The sequence below is a fragment of the Aulonocara sp. 'chitande type north' Nkhata Bay genome, linkage group LG13, assembly GCF_057382095.1.
Source record: "Aulonocara sp. 'chitande type north' Nkhata Bay isolate Kocher_YH1m ecotype deep benthic linkage group LG13, A_spYH_male_GT1.1, whole genome shotgun sequence".
NCBI lineage: Eukaryota > Metazoa > Chordata > Actinopteri > Cichliformes > Cichlidae > Aulonocara > Aulonocara sp. 'chitande type north' Nkhata Bay.
In genome coordinates this window covers 32,985,389-33,002,839 of record NC_141356.1, presented here as the reverse complement: position 1 = coordinate 33,002,839, position 17,451 = coordinate 32,985,389, and the positions used below count along the sequence as shown (strand labels likewise).

Below are 17,451 nucleotides of genomic sequence, written 5' to 3'. Positions count from 1 at the left end.
ATGAGAATCTTTTAAATACATCAGCGTACTTAAGTATAGTTGTCAGCCATGTACATCCACGTGTGTCAGCTGTTTCCCCATGTGTTCCCACTTCCCCTGATCACCTCCTGTGTATTTAAGTCCTCTGTTTTTTGTGTTTCATTGTCAGGTCGTCTGTTATTCTTGCCACAGTTTTCATAGTTTCTCATTGCATTCACACTTTTCTTCATAGTTTGTCTAGTTTTCATGGTTTTTGCTGCTTTCAGCCAAAATAAAGCCTCGCCTTTTGTTCACCTGCAACTCTTCTCTCAGTATCTGCTTCTGGGTCCTGCTCACAACACATCGGCGTACCCCGCCGTGACAATGCCACCTGTGCAACAAGTCTAATCGTGAAATTTCCTTATTACTAAATATTCAGCAGACAATTGTTAGTGGTATTATAACACACTGGATGTCAACAACTCAGCCACAGCAGGGTCAGTGGATGCTGAGGTGCATAGTCTGCAGAGGTTGCCAACTTTCTGCAGAGTCAATCACTACAGACCTCCAAACTTAGCTTCTGAACAGTGCACAGAGAGCCTCGTGGAATGAGTTTTCATGGCCAATCATCTGCATCCAAGCCTTGAATCACCAAGAATGATGCAAAATGTTGGATGCAGAAGTGGAGACATGTTCTCTGGAGTGAGTAATGATGCTTCTTTGACTGGAAAGCCGATAGATGAGTCTGGGTTTGACAGTTGCTGAGAGAAAGGCGCATGTCTAACTGCACTGTGCCAAGTGTAAAGTTTGGTGGAGAGGTGATTATGGTCTGGTGTCATTTTTAGTGAGTTGAGCTCAGGCCATTAGTTCCTGTGAAACCTGCTATTAACGCTTCATGCGCCTCACTTTGTGGGAACAGTTTGGTGACGGCCTCTTCCTGTTCCAGTGACCACCATTGCACAAAGCAAGGTCATAAAGATCACAGGGATGACCGAGCCTGTAGTGGAAGAACTGCAGAGGCCTGCAGAGTCCCCCCCTCAACCCGACAGCACATCTTTGGGATGAATTAGGGCTGGAGACTGCAAGTCAGGTCATCCAGTGTCTGAGCTCACAAAATGTGCTTCTGGAAGAGTGGTCAAATATTTCCATAAACACACACACTAATCCTCGTGGAAAAGCTTCCTAGAAGGGTTCAAGCTGCAAAAGGTGGACCAGCATCATATGAAACCCTGTTGGTTAAAGATCGAGCTGAGTCAAGTTAAGCCAAGCTAGGTAGGTGCAAGTGGAAAAGGGCTATTAGAGATCACAAAGTCTGATCGAAATTGAGGCCATTCAATTTCGGTGTAAAGACGTTAAACTACATATGTGAAGGTCTCATAATGGTTTCACCTCTGCTGATAATTACCCACACCTTTTTTCCACCCCTTGGCTCATGTGATGTGTTTCATAGTTGGTCAACGACCCTGGTAAAGACAACCCCCTCTGGGGTTTAAATACCTGGGACTCTCCAACATTTAGTTTTAGATCTAATGAAGGTTCTCAGAGGAGAGGTGAAAGGTCTTCAAGGCACTTAGAGAATTCCAGCTGCTTTCTTTCAAAGCTCATCAGACTACCATGACGTGGATGACTGGGAACCCTTTTTTCTCATTCACTGTGTGCAGTCCCTCTGGAGTCATCCCTGTTGGAGCTTGTCAGTAGCAAAGGCCTGAAGGTACAAAAATGAATACTGAAGAGAGCTTAACACCATTCCTGCTTGAATTTGAAGGCCGATATAAGTCTATCCTTTCAGAGTTGCAGACTTAAACGGAGACTTCCTGTGGCTCGTTGGTCTAGCCGTATGATTCTCGCTTTGGGTGCGAGAGGTCCCGGGTTCAAATCCCGGACGAGCCCCCTTAAAATCACAGGCTCTTAGCTTCATGGAATTCTTTGGTAAGACACATTCCTTCTGGGGCATTGTAAAAGTGTTGTGTACCAAACCTTTCAATGTGATGTGTGACACCAATTTGTCTTTCTAAAATAACGTTTTCGATTTTGTGAAAGAGTCACTCTCATGACTCATTGAGTGATGCCATTGACTGCACAGTCCCTGCCATGCAATCTGTATATGTCACATTTTGAGATTGCCTTGGAAACCTTACTGGGCAGGTACTAAAATATACCTGTTACCAGGTACTATCACCTAATGGAAACTCTAAAGATCGAGCTGAGTCAAGTTAAGCCAAGCTAGGTAGGTGCAAGTGGAAAAGGGCTATTAGAGATCACAAAGTCTGATCGAAATTGAGGCCATTCAATTTCGGTGTAAAGACGTTAAACTACATATGTGAAGGTCTCATAATGGTTTCACCTCTGCTGATAATTACCCACACCTTTTTTCCACCCCTTGGCTCATGTGATGTGTTTCATAGTTGGTCAACGACCCTGGTAAAGACAACCCGCTCTGGGTTTTAAATACCTGGGACTCTCCAACGTTTAGTCTTAGATCTAACGAAGGTTCTCAGAGGAGAGGTGAAAGGTCTTCAAGGCACTTAGAGAATTCCAGCTGCTTTCTTTCAAAGCTCATCAGACTACCATGACGTGGATGACTGGGAACCCTTTTTTCTCATTCACTGTGTGCAGTCCCTCTGGAGTCATCCCTGTTGGAGCTTGTCAGTAGCAAAGGCCTGAAGGTACAAAAATGAATACTGAAGAGAGCTTAAAAACATTCCTGCTTGAATTTGAAGGCCGATTTAAGTCTATCCTTTCAGAGTTGAAGAGTTAAACACAGGCTTCCTGTGGCTCGTTGGTCTAGCCGTATGATTCTCGCTTTGGGTGCGAGAGGTCCCGGGTTCAAATCCTGGACGACCCCCCTTAAAATCACAGGCTCTTAGCTTCATGGAATTCTTTGGTAAGACACATTCCTTCTGGGGCATTGTAAATGTGTTGTGTACCAAACCTTTCAATGTTATGTGTGACACCAATTTGTCTTTCTAAAATAACGTTTTTGATTTTGTGAAAGAGTCACTCTCATGACCCATTGAGTGATGCCATTGACTGCACAGTCCCTGCCACGCAATCTGTATATGTCACATTTTGAGATTGCCTTGGAAACCTTACTGGGCAGGTACTAAAAAAATACCTGTAACCAGGTACTATCACCTAATGGAAACTCTAAAGATCGAGCTGAGTCAAGTTAAGCCAAGCTAGGTAGGTGCAAGTGGAAAAGGGCTATTAGAGATCACAAAGTCTGATCGAAATTGAGGCCATTCAATTTCGGTGTAAAGACGTTAAACTACATATGTGAAGGTCTCATAATGGTTTCACCTCTGCTGATAATTACCCACACCTTTTTTCCACCCCTTGGCTCATGTGATGTGTTTCATAGTTGGTCAACGACCCTGGTAAAGACAACCCGCTCTGGGTTTTAAATACCTGGGACTCTCCAACGTTTAGTTTTAGATCTAATGAAGGTTCTCAGAGGAGAGGTGAAAGGTCTTCAAGGCACTTAGAGAATTCCAGCTGCTTTCTTTCAAAGCTCATCAGACTACCATGACGTGGATGACTGGGAACCCTTTTTTCTCATTCACTGTGTGCAGTCCCTCTGGAGTCATCCCTGTTGGAGCTTGTCAGTAGCAAAGTCCTGAAGGTACAAAAATGAATACTGAAGAGAGCTTAAAAACATTCCTGCTTGAATTTGAAGGCCGATTTAAGTCTATCCTTTCAGAGTTGCAGACTTAAACGCAGGCTTCCTGTGGCTCGTTGGTCTAGGCGTATGATTCTCGCTTAGGGTGCGAGAGGTCCCGGGTTCAAATCCCGGACGAGCCCCCTTAAAATCACAACTTCTTAGCTTCATGGAATTCTTTGGTAAGACACATTCCTTCTGGGGCATTGTAAAAGTGTTGTGTGCCAAACCTTTCAATGTTATGTGTGACACCAATTTGTCTTTCTAAAATAACGTTTTTGATTTTGTGAAGGAGTCACTCTCATGACCCATTGAGTGATGCCATTGACTGCACAGTCCCTGCCATGCAATCTGTATATGTCACATTTTGAGATTGCCTTGGAAACCTTACTGGGCAGGTACTAAAATATACCTGTTACCAGGTACTATCACCTAATGGAAACTTTAAAGATCGGGCTGAGTCAAGTTAAGCCAAGCTAGGTAGGTGCAAGTGGAAAAGGGCTATTAGAGATCACAAAGTCTGATCGAAATTGAGGCCATTCAATTTCGGTGTAAAGACGTTAAACTACATATGTGAAGGTCTCATAATGGTTTCACCTGAAACCTCTGCTGATAATCACCCACGCCTTTTTTCCACCCCTTGGCTCATGTGATGTGTTTCATAGTTGTTCAACGACCCTGGTAAAGACAACCCCCTCTGGGGTTTAAATACCTGGGACTCTCCAACGTTTAGTTTTAGATCTAACGAAGGTTCTCAGAGGAGAGGTGAAAGGTCTTCAAGGCACTTAGAGAATTCCAGCTGCTTTCTTTCAAAGCTCATCAGACTACCATGACGTGGATGACTGGGAACCCTTTTTTCTCATTCACTGTGTGCAGTCCCTCTGGAGTCATCCCTGTTGGAGCTTGTCAGTAGCAAAGTCCTGAAGGTACAAAAATGAATACTGAAGAGAGCTTAAAAACATTCCTGCTTGAATTTGAAGGCCGATTTAAGTCTATCCTTTCAGAGTTGAAGAGTTAAGCACATGCTATCTGTGGCTCGTTGGTCTAGGCGTATGATTCTCGCTTCGGGTGCGAGAGGTCCCGGGTTCAAATCCCGGACGAGCCCCCTTAAAATCACAAGCTCTTAGCTTCATGGAATTCTTTGCAAAGACACATTCCTTCTGGGGCATTTTAAATGTGTTGTGTGCCAAACGACTCAATGTGATCAATTTGTCTTTCTAAAATAACTTTTTTGATTTTGTGAAGGAGTCACTCTCATGACTCATTGAGTGATGCCATTGACTGCACAGTCCCTGCCACGCAATCTGTATATGTCACATTTTGAGATTGCCTTGGAAACCTTACTGGGCAGGTACTAAAAAAATACCTGTAACCAGGTACTATCACCTAATGGAAACTTTAAGAATGGGATGTCACTCAAGCTCAAACGCGTTTGAAGGACAACAAGCGAATACGTTTGGCAACATGGTGAATGTAGAAACATATAAATACAGATAGTGATGTTTGATGAATTTTACCTAAAACTGTGCTGTGATGGAGATGATTGTGTGGCAGAACTTACGTGTGTCAAACGACTGTGTTAAACAGTGTTCCCTTTTATTATTCCAGGCAAAAGTAATATCAGTTTGAAATTAGCTTACCTAGAGATAAACCATTAGTAGCTTCTTCAGTTCTAAGGTCAAATGGTGGAGAGTCCCAGATTTAAACTCAGTGGGAGTTTCCCCCCACAGAGGGACAAAAGGACCCCCTGATAATCCTCTAATCCCCTGAGCCAAGATGTGAAACTGGGTGTGGGTCCCAATCAGCCAGAGTTTCGGGTGAGCTCATTGTGAAACCTGGCCCCACCTTATCAACCTTGGAGTCATGTTTGACCAGGACATGTCCTTCAACGCACATATTAAACAAATATGTCAGACCGCTTTCTTCCATTTGTGCAGCATCTCTAAAGTTAGAAATATCCTGTCTCTGAGTGACTTGCTGCTGTATAAATAAAATTGACTTGAAAGTTTGTTAAATTTGTTTTATGTATTACAATGATCCTATGAATAGTTTCCCAGTTCGTAGATCTTAGTTTCAGTGTTTTTGTATTTCTTTTCAGGTTTCAGAGTGACAGCATTAAAGCCGTCACCTTTGATTCATTTCATTATGTTGTTGTCTGCGAGTCCTGCACTTGGGCCCTATTCTGCTTGCCACACACCACACCCTGACATTAAATGTGTCATTACTTCTCAACACTAAAGTTGTTGTTGTTTTTCACTAGTTTCACTAGTTTGGCCCACTTCAGATCAAAGCAGGCTGTTTGTGTCCACAGTGTAAAATTAGTTTGACATTTCTTGCTTCTGGAGTTCTGGAGACTTTGTGTCTTTGTTGAGTTAAAGTAGCCCAACATTTTATTAAAAAAACTTCATTTCATTCATTTTTTAATTTGCATGAACTCAAATTTCAAATTAGGAATTAAAATACTGAATTGAGAGTCTTACTGCTTTTCACAGTTTATTTAGTCTGTTGTGCTTTCCCTCACACAGCTCTGTTGTCCTTATCGAGTGTTATCTGGTCTCGATTGATGTTTGCAGTCTCTCTGGTTTAGATAAGTGTCACATGCCTAGCACAGCTTGGAGCATGTGCCTGTCATCCCGTTTTGGTTATTATTCACTGCATCAGTAGTTTTTATGACTTACGGTCCTTTCTGAAGTGTTTTTGTATTTTTCACATACAGAGGCAAACACAGCTGCTTTAATGCTTTTCTCAAGGAATTTAATTGCTAGTGAAATTTGAGAGACTTTGATTTCTTGGTAGATTGTTAGTATTAATCCTCCTAGCATGTCTGACTTTTTAAATAAAAAATGTTCCCATGTCAACTGCTTGCAAAAGCTTTGCTGGAGGGTTTTCCTAGTTTACTAAAAATGTCCTTCTAATTTGTGCTTACCGGGGTCGTTATAGTAATGCTGAGACTCTAAACCCAGGAAAGCAATCTACACACACACACGGGGAAGATCTGACCCTGTCCTAAAACAACAGAAGTAATGGCAAAGAAGTGCAAAAGGTAACTTGTTAAATTTCAACATTTCTCTTTTCCAATTATGAGTTCGATTGGATGAAATAAGTAATGAAAATGAAGTTTAATGGTTTTATTGATTTTACAAAATATTTGGGTAATGTCATTACAGTTTGTGAAAGTAAAACCTAAACAAAGAGCACGGTATCTAACACGGCTACATAATTCAATTATGAATTCAAATTAATTATTGTGGCTGAGGTTTTCTTTTTGTTTGTTTGTTCTACTTTGTACAGCACTTTGGTCAACCTGTTGTTTTTAAATGTGCTTATAAATAAATTGAAATTGATTGATGATCGAAGAAGAGCATTTTGGAAAAGCTAAAAATGAACTTTGGATAAAGTGTTGTATTAGTTATGATAAACACACAGGTGGTTACAACAAAATCAAAAATGACTGGAGCCTCTCTCTCATCCTGCATTCAGCTGCATTCTGCTTAGTCTGCACCCCTCCACGTACTCAGCTCTTCAGGCCCGAAAGCCATCTGATTCGTCTGCTCCAGATTTACTCGCCCAGAGTGTCGTTCCCACAGTCTGGACTCTCTGCTCGGTTCAACTGGAGTTCCTCTGCTGCTGTGTGCAGCAAGCAACCGTCTGTTCTCTGTGTGTCCACAATGTACTCAATATTACATCTGCCACCTGCTCAGTCCGCCATAATTATTCATCTCTCTACAGTCTCTTAGCTGCTACTTACAACAGATGGCTGCTATCGTCAGGTAATAGCTCATGTTACCATGTGTGCTAGCAGGTTAACATTTATGGCAACTGTTTAATACTTCAGTGTTTTTGAAACAGGAGCCTTACTGACCTTTTCAACCTAAAGTTCTGTGTAGTGTTAACTAAAATTGAATGAATGTTAAATACTCAGCAGTTGGTGAGGTGTGAAGTTGTGTGTCAGCTGGAGGAGTCACAGTTGGTACTGAAAGGGTTGAAAATGAGTTTCTAATCACTGTGGTAATCTTAGTGGTTACCACGGTGAAAAGGTGTGTTTTAGCTAAAACTACAGTCCCTTAGCTAACACTGTTCAAGTAGTTTTAGTACCTGACAGTGTGGCCAGCTAAACCTGAAATAAATAAAATAAAATAAATAATGGGCTAAAAATACTAAATGAATTTCCACGTGTCATGAAAAAAGTTTCCAGGAGGAGTCAAAAATGAATGCAGACTTTATGTCTTCTTCTATATTTGTCTTCTAAAAATGATTTTCATGTAGGACTAATCTGCCAAAAGCAAAAAGTGGTAATGCTGTTCTGGATGTGTGTTGTCCTACAAACACACCTAACGTGTACTTTTAGTTCTGTTTAAGCACTAAAACAGCATGAAGACTTGTGTTGTACTCGAAGAACACTGTTCGGCCTTTGCATGTTTTAAAAAGGACAGAAATTGGCACATATAACCTTCATAATTCTGCAATTCTTTGTCTCAAACCTTATTTCTACTATGCCTTCTGTTCTAATGTAACCTAGAGCTTGCACCAACATGCAGGTACAAAAGTACAGTAAGCCGAATTCTTCTGAATCCTTCCGAATCCTTCCTAGGGCGATCGTGGCTCAAGAGTTGGGTGTTCGTCTTGTAATCGGAAGGTTGCCGGTTTGAGCCCCGGCTCAGACAGTCTCGGTCGTTGTGTCCTTGGGCAAGACACTTCACCTACCGCCTACTGGTGTTGGCCAGAGGGGCCGATGGCGCGATATGGCAGCCTGGCTTCTGTCAGTCTGCCCCAGGGCAGCTGTGGCTACACCTGTAGCTGCCTCCACCAGTGTGTGAATGTGAGAGTGACTGAATAGTGGCATTGTAAAGCGCTTTGAGGGCCCCGAAAAGCGCTATATCAATCCAATCCATTATTATTATTATTAATCCAACACCACAAAAAAAAATTTCTTTTAACTTTCGGGCAAATTTCAGAGATATCTAGCGGTATCGCAGTTAATGAGTGCAGTAGAGTTCGTGTGTGCCAGGAGGCTGGATTTTAGAACAAAACCAGCTTTTCAAGGAACAGCAATAGAGGTAAAGTCACAGGATTAAGAAATGTGTAATGCAAAGCAGGTGATTGTTCACGGTCACAGTAAACACTGCCCCTCTTCTTTCAACTACAACCAAAATTATGAGCACATGATGACTGTGATTACAGGGGGTAGGGCGGGGTGGAAGGTTCACTGAGGACAAATGCACTCAAAGATTAACAGTCTCACTGTGTGGTGGTTCCTATAAATGCAGAAGAAATACCGACAGTTCTCTTTTACTGACACGATAAGTATATACGCCGTGCACTGCAGATCACAGAGTTTATTTTGGAAAGCATGTTGTCTTAAACGGTCTCTCATCTTCTCTTTCCTCTTTGCCTTCATTCTTGACGTCTGTCTTGTCTCACATGTGGAACCTGTTTGACTTGGTGTTCCCTTTCTGTTACTCCTCTTCTTTCCCTCTCTCTAGCATCGATTTCTTTCTTAGTGAATTGACTTAGAGCTAATTGCTTCCAGCAGGCTTTTCTCCAACTGTGTCACGCTGCTCTCCATCATGTGATGATACGATGTGGGTTTGTTACTGGGGGCAAACAGACTGCTCATTGGAGAAAAAGCCTGGAATACTTCAGTCTGTGGTTAAGAGCCTGTTTGACCACATCTGCTGCGAAGGAGATGAGATTCTTTGCAGTGTAGAGAAATCATATTTTTCTTTTTACTTTTTGGGACCAGCTGACACGTTTCTTAAATGGCTGAGGAGGTTTTAATTCCACCGTCGGGGAAAATCACTTCGGTAAGTCCAGACAGACGGGCACTAAACAGAAGCAGAACTATCAACTGACTGATCCCATCCTGTGCTGGACATTAATTATAGCAGCTAATAGCATTTAATACCGAGAAGAGGCCTCTGCTTTCTTATTTATAATTTATTTAGTGTTATTATTTAAGTGAGGTTGAAAGTTGAAACAAATTTATTGCGTAAAAAGAAATCGCTATTTTTTTTAAATAAATGACACAAGATTTACTCATTTTTGGAAACTGAGTAAACAAAATAATGTTTTCAGTGGGTCGAGCTTAATAACTGAACAGAAAGCATTCTGAATTTAATTTGTCGCGTACATTCGTAAAAAATCAATGAAAACTCTCAGCTGTAAGAATCTGTTTTTAATTTTATTTCTATATTACACCAAATAAAGCTTTAGGGACCCAAACACAGACAAAGGAAAATCAGGATTTTTGACCAAAAGCGAACCATTTATTATGGCTGGTGGTCATAATTCAAACATTGTCATCGTCCTTACAAATGTGGCTGTATTTAAAGGGAAATAAGCAGGTTTTTGAAACATGTGTTTTATTGCCAAGAGCTATTGTTACAACAAGATAATTAACTAAACACAAATTCCTTTACTTTTTGTGTTAAGTTTATATACAGTTAAAGACATTTGCAGATATTTAGATTTTGTACATCTTGTTAAGACTTACACACAATACTGTAGTATTGTGTATAAGCTACTGTTCATTTCTTAATATTTTGCTAGGAAAATGGGAAAGGTATGGTGGTTGATTGAAGCATGTGTCAGGATACATGGAAATACAATGTACAGGGAAAAACAGCTTGAAAGATAATATTTGGAATGACCACCTTTATTTTTCAACACAGTCTGAACCCTTTTTGTCATGTAGCACCGTGCGGCAGCAGGTGGAGCCAGGAGTCAAAACACAAAAGCTTCTTGAAGAACAGTCCAAAGCTCTTCTTTCCATGTTTCCAGACTATTTTTCTATTTGTTGTTAAGATAACCCTATACTGCTTCAGTAACAGTGAACTTCAAAGGAGCCACGGCATCATGTTATAGACATGGTTGTAGACAATCTGTTGTACCTCGTACCTACTTTTGCACCTGATCGCACTGATGTTCAGGTCTATTCTTGTGTAATTTAGCAAGCTTTGGTGAACAGTAGATGGATCAAATGCATCTCTCTGGTGCTGCATCTGTCGTTTGCAATATTATCATTATTATCAATATTTTCATTTAACTGCTGTTGGTGCAACAGTACAATTGTATGCCTGTCAAACTGACAGTAATACATTATATATATATTTTTACAACATGATATAGAAACACAGAGTCTGAAGATACAATTTTAAATGAGTAATTTGGTGAGTTGTCTGTTACGTATAGACACACCAGTTCATTCTCTTGGAAAGGCTTGGTGCCTTATCAGTGCTTGAGCGATTCAAGAGTCAGTGTTAAATAGCTTAAGAGTCACACAGTCCTCTAAAAGATAGTCAGGTGCAATGAGTGCACTGAAAATGAATAAAAAGTAGCCGGTGTCCAAAGAAAAGCACTGAAAGACTTCCAGAAAGTACAAGAAAGTCTGACTCATTAGAGCTAAATATAAAGAAAGTGTGTGTGAAAGACTTGTTTTTAAGATGTTTTTAATCTGATTGCTTTACACAAACATGCCAACTTTCTTATGTGACATACAATCAGAGATTTGTGAATGTTGGTGAAAAAATGACAACTTAAAACTTAACTGATTTTTTTATTCACACAGCGTATAAAATGTTTTGTCTTAACTTTAAGAAGCTGTGAGCTCACCATCATATTCTGCATGTGTCTCTCCTGCTCTGTCTGCAGCACCTCACTGCCTCTTTGCTGGCAGTGGCATTCCTTACCTCCTTTGGGAGCTCTATGCTTTATGGGTACAATCTGGCTGTGGTAAACTCCCCTGCTGTGGTAACACACACACACACACACACACACACACACACACACACACACACACACACACACACACACACACACACACACACACACACATCTGGAAAGTAACTTATTGAAGTGCATTTGTTTATAACAGCCGTTATATTCTGCATGGCCAGATCTTGCATATGAATCTGCATGATCTACTGGCCAGGAATTTGGTTTTGGAAGCTTTGTGGTTTCAGTGTGTTTAAGTTTGTAGTCCCAGTAATATCGATTAATCATACAGCCACTCAAAGTTGCCGCTTTCGGCCAACATAGATATCCAAACATTTCTGGCACAGCTTCCAAGATGGAAAAGGACAAAGATTTTTCTTATTCATTTTATTTATAGCTCCTGTGATTGCTGTGTGTAATTTTAACTTGTTTGCATTTTTCTGTGCACTTTTGATATTTAACTAAGTTTGGGACCATTTCCCCTTTAAATCTGTAGTGGTTCAGTCCATTTGAGCTGTGGTACAACCATTGGGTTTAACCAGTCAGCCAGTACAACCCCCTTAACTGCTGATTGGTTAGCTTATTTATGTGTAAATGTGTGATTGGTGCACTTGGAATTCTTTCTTTATTGAAACACAAAGTATTGGTATTTTGTAAAAAAAAAATATATATATTTTTGGTGTTTTCTGTTGAAAACGACAGTTTGTCTGAGGGAGGGGAGCACGTGCCCTCACAGTTACCCCGAGATAAAAATAAGACTCATACTCTGATGTCGCAGTTTTCATGAAAACTGTTTCTCCGACTCAGCGGATCTAAATAAATTGAAGAGGTATGTTCTGGCATCTGACTGTTAAGTCATCCTATCAAGTCGAAATTACTTCTGTACATGTTTAAGTTACACTCTGTTAAAAATGCAGATGTATTAAGAACAGTTGTAATAACACACTCTGAACTGCATAATTCTGAAAACAGGATTTTATCAGTGATTATTTTTTATTAAAGGTCAAAACACATCAATGGCATTCACTAAGAAAGATTTCCAGACATGCAGAGATGGGGCTTTGCTGCTTGTCTGTAGAAAGACTCACCATCATTAATAAGCAACGATCATTTCAATAAAATTCAAATTAAACTTGGCAGCTGAACAACAAGCACAAAAATTAGAAAAGCAGAAGTCCCTCATTTTAACATTGTGATAAAGTTTGTTATGAAAACGGTCCTCTTCTTTTTATTTTCCCAGTGTTTTGTAAATACTTCATACGTTACAATCACAGCGATAGGATAGAGAGAATATTTGGGTGTGGAAGTCGTTGGCTTCTGTGGTGGCTGTTTGGTCACCTGATGTGTGAAGAAAGAATCTGTTGTGAATCCGTTGTCGCTCATTAAGACCAGGTTGAATTTGAAGGTTAATCCTCTCCTACCTGTAAGCACATAGAGCTTTTGTACGTATAACGAGCTAACCAAATCATTGAAGAAAGAAATAGTTCAGCCTGGACACTTATTTGTGGGATATGTACCAGTTGTTGGATTTGTGTCTCTTTCACAGTGCAAAGGTTTGGAACCAGAGTATTAAAATAATTCGCAAAGGTGATATACTAAAGATATACTAAGATTAGTGGCAGATAGCTTGAGTAATGCTTTCCACCAAGAAAGCAGATGTGACTGGGATCATTACCACTATAACTGTTCATTTATTTGGAAAACGTGAACAGTGAAGATTTCCAATAGTTTCAAGTAGCGAGCCCGAGGAGTGATCTCTGCGTGAAATATTTGCATTGCAATAATTGTTGGGCATCACAACATCCAGCAATAAATTAAATGTATGTTTTAATTTCAATTTTGTATTGTATATAAGAACATTAGCAGCGCAGTTAAAAATGATTTTGTTCAGAAACATAGGCCATAAGAAGATCATTGGTAGCCTTTCATCTGACTGAGACTCTTTAAATAAAGCATTTCTCTGCAGATGATCAGTTTGCTGTTTTACACCTTGTCCTTCAAGAAATCTTCAGACAAAAGTCAGATTAGAGAGTGGCTTTAAATTAGCTAAGAAACTGGGTCAAGTAATGCCTTTTTAAGTAAAGGTTTAATTACTGCGTGTAAAGGCCTGTGGTACAACCCATTAACAGAGAAAGGTTGATCATATTTAAGACTCAAGCATGAATTAATTGAAGACATCTACTGTGATAAAGTCTACTCCCCACTGCTGTGTAATCAATTATTGTGAATGTAAATGTTATGTTATATAAAGTTACGTTGAAACCAAGCACACCATTGTTGTTCTTGTGACATTACCAATAAGTGTGATGTGTCACATGACCCTCTTCCTATTGAAAAAACAAAAGTTGTATCCAAGATGGCCGACTTCTAAATGGCCACCATGGTCACCGCCCATCTTGAGGAGTTTGCTCCTCACATATACTAATGTGCCACAAACAGGACTTTAACATCACCAACCATTCCCATGTTATTACGGTGTGTCCATAGAAACGGCCCACCCTGTATAGTGTGATTAAAGTGGTGGGTGGGTTCTTTTACATTGTGAGAGAAGCCAATTGAGTCTAATAACAGATTAAATGCCATGTTGAGGCTGTCATTCTTAGCATCTACATGGATGTTAAAATCACCCACAATAATTATTTTATCTGAGCTCAGAACTAAATCAGATAAAAAGTCTGAGAAATCAGAGACTCGGCCTGTGCTTTGAGGAAGCTGACAATCAGAATGACTCGGGGGTGTTGATTCGTTTAAACTAACATAATCATCCTGCTGTAACCAGGTTTCTGGAAGGCAGCGTAAATCAATTTGCAAATAATTGCTAATTCACAGGGACTAACAGGGACTTAGAAGAGAGAGAGCTAATGTTTATTAATTCACATTTCACTGCTTTATTCTTTAGTGCAGTTGTGGATAATATATTGTTCTTTCTTTGTGGGTTTTTTTTAGTGTTTAAATTATTTGGGGGGGTAACAGGAGGAGAGAAGCTGTTTCCTGGTCTCTGGATAGTCACATTAAGAGAGGTGAAATAAATATAAATATAAATATAATAGCAGCTGATTGGTTTTGCTAATTCAGCACTGTTCAACTTGATGTAAACACACAAACTAGATATTCAAAAATGTAAGCATTTGGAAAAAAGTCAGGGTCCAAAGGAGAATAAACCCAGCTGGGGTTAGAACCAAGAATCTGAGCTAACAGTGGTTAGCTCTGTCAAGAAGAGGAAGCTTCGGTCTGTTACCTTGCTTGCTCAAGCTAAAGTTATCTGAATGTAGTAATATAAATGTTCACATAAAGGGGTAGGTGCTGGCACCTGATATCTGTATATTTCTCACAAAATAAACTGCTGCTTTTACTGACTGAAAAATATATCTGATAATAATGATCATCAGGAAACCCAAAGGAGTTTGGTCTTTGAGTGCTCTTGCTAGTCATGAGAGATCTTTTCGTATCTGTTACAAGTAAATATTCGGTTTGAAAATGCTGGTCCATGGCTGGTCTCAGTTCACACGGGGGTAATGAAAATCTCAAATAAAAATGATCTTCTTTGTTGAAAAACCAGGCATGCTGCTCATGCTCATGCTCGAGTAGCAGCATGTGTCTGTCAGTTTTCCCGGCACGTGACACATGGTTCAGGGGAAACTGAAGTTAGCGCTAACACGTGCTGGCACATGTAAACTGATGATCAGGAGGTTTAGGTCAGACAAGACTTGTGGCTTTAATTCCAAAATATCAGAGTGAAAACTGAAGGTCTGTCTTGCTCTTATGTAACCATGATGTCGAAGCCACATGATACAAACACAGGTTTTTTTTACTGAATTGTATTTAGGAATCTGATGAATTCACACATGTATAGATTCCTTATATTTTGCATGGAAAATGGAAAATTTGTGCATTTATTTATTGAAATGTACAAATATACACAGAAATACAGTATCCAAGGCAAAAACTGTTCAGTTCTGATAAGCTTGATTCAATATTTGGTATTACCCCCGTTTGTTCTTTAACACAGCCTGAACCCTTTGGGAAGCTTTCTTGTAATTTCTTTTAGACTTCATGAATAGTTCTCAAACATTTGTTGTCAATATGATCCCACACCACCTCAGTATATTGAGGGGGTCTTGGAACGTTTTGGGCCACCTTTAGCAAGCTGCTCTAAAATGATTTTTATTTCTGTAACAAAATCTGACCTTAAAAACCTTTTCCCAAAAAAATATTTACGTGAGCAGACTGTGCAATGGCAGCCAGTAATGGAATTTATTTATTCATTTTTATTCAGACAAACTAAAGTCTAAAATAGGCAGTGATGAGACACAGCTATGACTAATCAAATGGGACAAAAACTGAATGCAATTCATAAGAACACATGACTATCAGGAAATAACTAAACAGGGAACACCAACAGGGTAACAGGGAAACACTGAAGGCAGGATACGCTAAAGGAAAAAACACAATACACATAATAATCACGAACAGAAACTAGACAGTAAAGCTAATAGAAATTAAAATGCAGGATTACTATAAACAAAAAGATTAACCTAAAAAAAGAGATACAGCAAAAGCTCTGGAATGTGTGCAGGGCTGTGGGAATGGTGTCCCCTGTCCATTTGACTTTACCCTGAGTCCCGGTTATGTGGAAGACAGGCCTTTATGTATCCGGTCGTTAAGTGATGACGCGACGAATCCTACTTCCGGGTCTAAAGTAGCCTGCGTTTAATATGGCTTTTGTGTTGTTAACATGTTTAATGTTTTGTATTTTCTTCTATTTAATCTCAAAAAGCTCCTAAAACAGTCAGCGATCACTGTTGACCTCCCTCGGCTTTTATTACCGCTAATCATTTATTTAAGCTCAGTTTTTAAAACCTTAGGATGTAACTACAGCCCAGCCCATGCAGCAGTATATGAATGACTAACCTCGTATTGTGGATGGATTATCTCAGTTGTTCTCCTGGCTGAAGTTTGGTCCTTTTACAGCATCCTGCCATGCGATTACATTTGTTCCTGACCACCGAGAACACTCACGTTAACTTTTATCGAGTGGAAAAAAAGTTAGCTTGTTTATATTATGCTAACATAGCTGTGTCGCTAGCGGTCACGTAGCACATCATTATATACCAGCTAGCCAAACTTCAGTAACCCTACAAACGTCACTGCTGTTTAGTTTTCTGTCTTCATTTATGTTGGAAGTGATAACAGAGCTGTACGTTTTAATTTGTTTCCAAAACCCCGCAGTCAGGACATGCTATATTGTATTTAGATAGAAGCTAGCGAGCTAGCGAGCTAACTCCCTGCTAACTTCTAACTCCGTTAAATGTCATAAATTCCGTTTTCATGGATGCCTGGATGTTAAACTCAGTTGTTACACCTGGTAGAGCAGAACGCTGATCATTTTATTAAAGATGAAAGACTTTAGACAGTTTTTCAACTCTCAGTAATGCCACAGTGATCGTTTGATATATGGACCTGCAGCGGAGTTTAGGCCCAGACACGGCTAGTGACGTCAGAATTAACGACCGGATAGCAGCATAAGCCTCTCCAAACATTTCATGACTACACACATTAAGGCAGTGGGTGTGTAGTCACTGAGCACTTTGGAGCAGATGACTTTGGCACAGGAATGATGGTTGTGGAGAGATAGTGGACTGTGACAGTGAGAGGTTAAACATCCTGGTCAGGACTCCCTCTGGCTGGTCAGCGTAGGCACAAAGTTCTTTACCAAGTACTCCGTCCAGCCCAGCAGCTTTCCTGTTCACAGCTTTCAGCACCTGCCTCACCTGGTGTTCCTGGAAGACGAGAGAGCAGTGGCTGGTGGAAGCGCCTCAGCTGTGTCAGGGCTCTTTGTTTCAAAGTGAAAGAAGAGGTTTTAATTCTTATGCCAACGTGCTCTCATCAGTGGTGGAGAGGCCATTGCCCTCAGCCGGAAAAGGGTAGAGTGCCCACTCCGGGTCAGGGGCAAGTGACTGCCTAACGCGAGGACTTTAAATATCTTTGGGTCTTGTTCACGAGTGAGGGGAGCGGGAGATCAGCAGACAGCAGCTGGAAGGATGTCGACGCTGTACAGGTCATGGATGAATGGATGGGTGGATGCATGTCTTTCTTTCATACTTTTTTGTTTCTATTCTTAT

The 17,451-nt window shown here is 40.3% G+C and overlaps 1 protein-coding gene and 3 non-coding genes across 6 annotated transcripts in view; all 4 read left to right on the top strand.

The window, feature by feature from the left end:
* Positions 1-1,776: 1,776 nt before the first annotated feature.
* On the top strand, positions 1,777-1,848 carry trnap-ugg (transfer RNA proline (anticodon UGG)). The gene has a single exon. It is a non-coding gene; the product is annotated as a tRNA-Pro (tRNA).
* A 1,839-nt stretch (positions 1,849-3,687) lies between these two features.
* trnap-agg (transfer RNA proline (anticodon AGG)) lies at positions 3,688-3,759 on the top strand. Its single transcript has one exon. It is a non-coding gene; the product is annotated as a tRNA-Pro (tRNA).
* Positions 3,760-4,649: 890 nt separating this feature from the next.
* trnap-cgg (transfer RNA proline (anticodon CGG)) lies at positions 4,650-4,721 on the top strand. Its single transcript has one exon. It is a non-coding gene; the product is annotated as a tRNA-Pro (tRNA).
* Positions 4,722-8,951: 4,230 nt separating this feature from the next.
* slc2a15a (solute carrier family 2 member 15a) overlaps positions 8,952-17,451 on the top strand; it is a 30,633-nt gene continuing 22,133 nt past the window's right edge. Inside the window, exons 1-2 of one of the 3 annotated variants that reach the window (XM_086260065.1) lie at positions 8,952-9,420; positions 11,267-11,365. In XM_086260065.1, coding sequence (XP_086116191.1) covers positions 9,376-9,420; positions 11,267-11,365 — 144 coding nt within the window. In that variant the 5' untranslated portion in view covers positions 8,952-9,375. Of the gene's footprint in view, positions 9,421-11,266; positions 11,366-11,411; positions 17,407-17,451 lie in introns of those variants that run through there. The other 2 variants (XM_086260067.1, XM_086260068.1) reach the window with 2 other exon arrangements.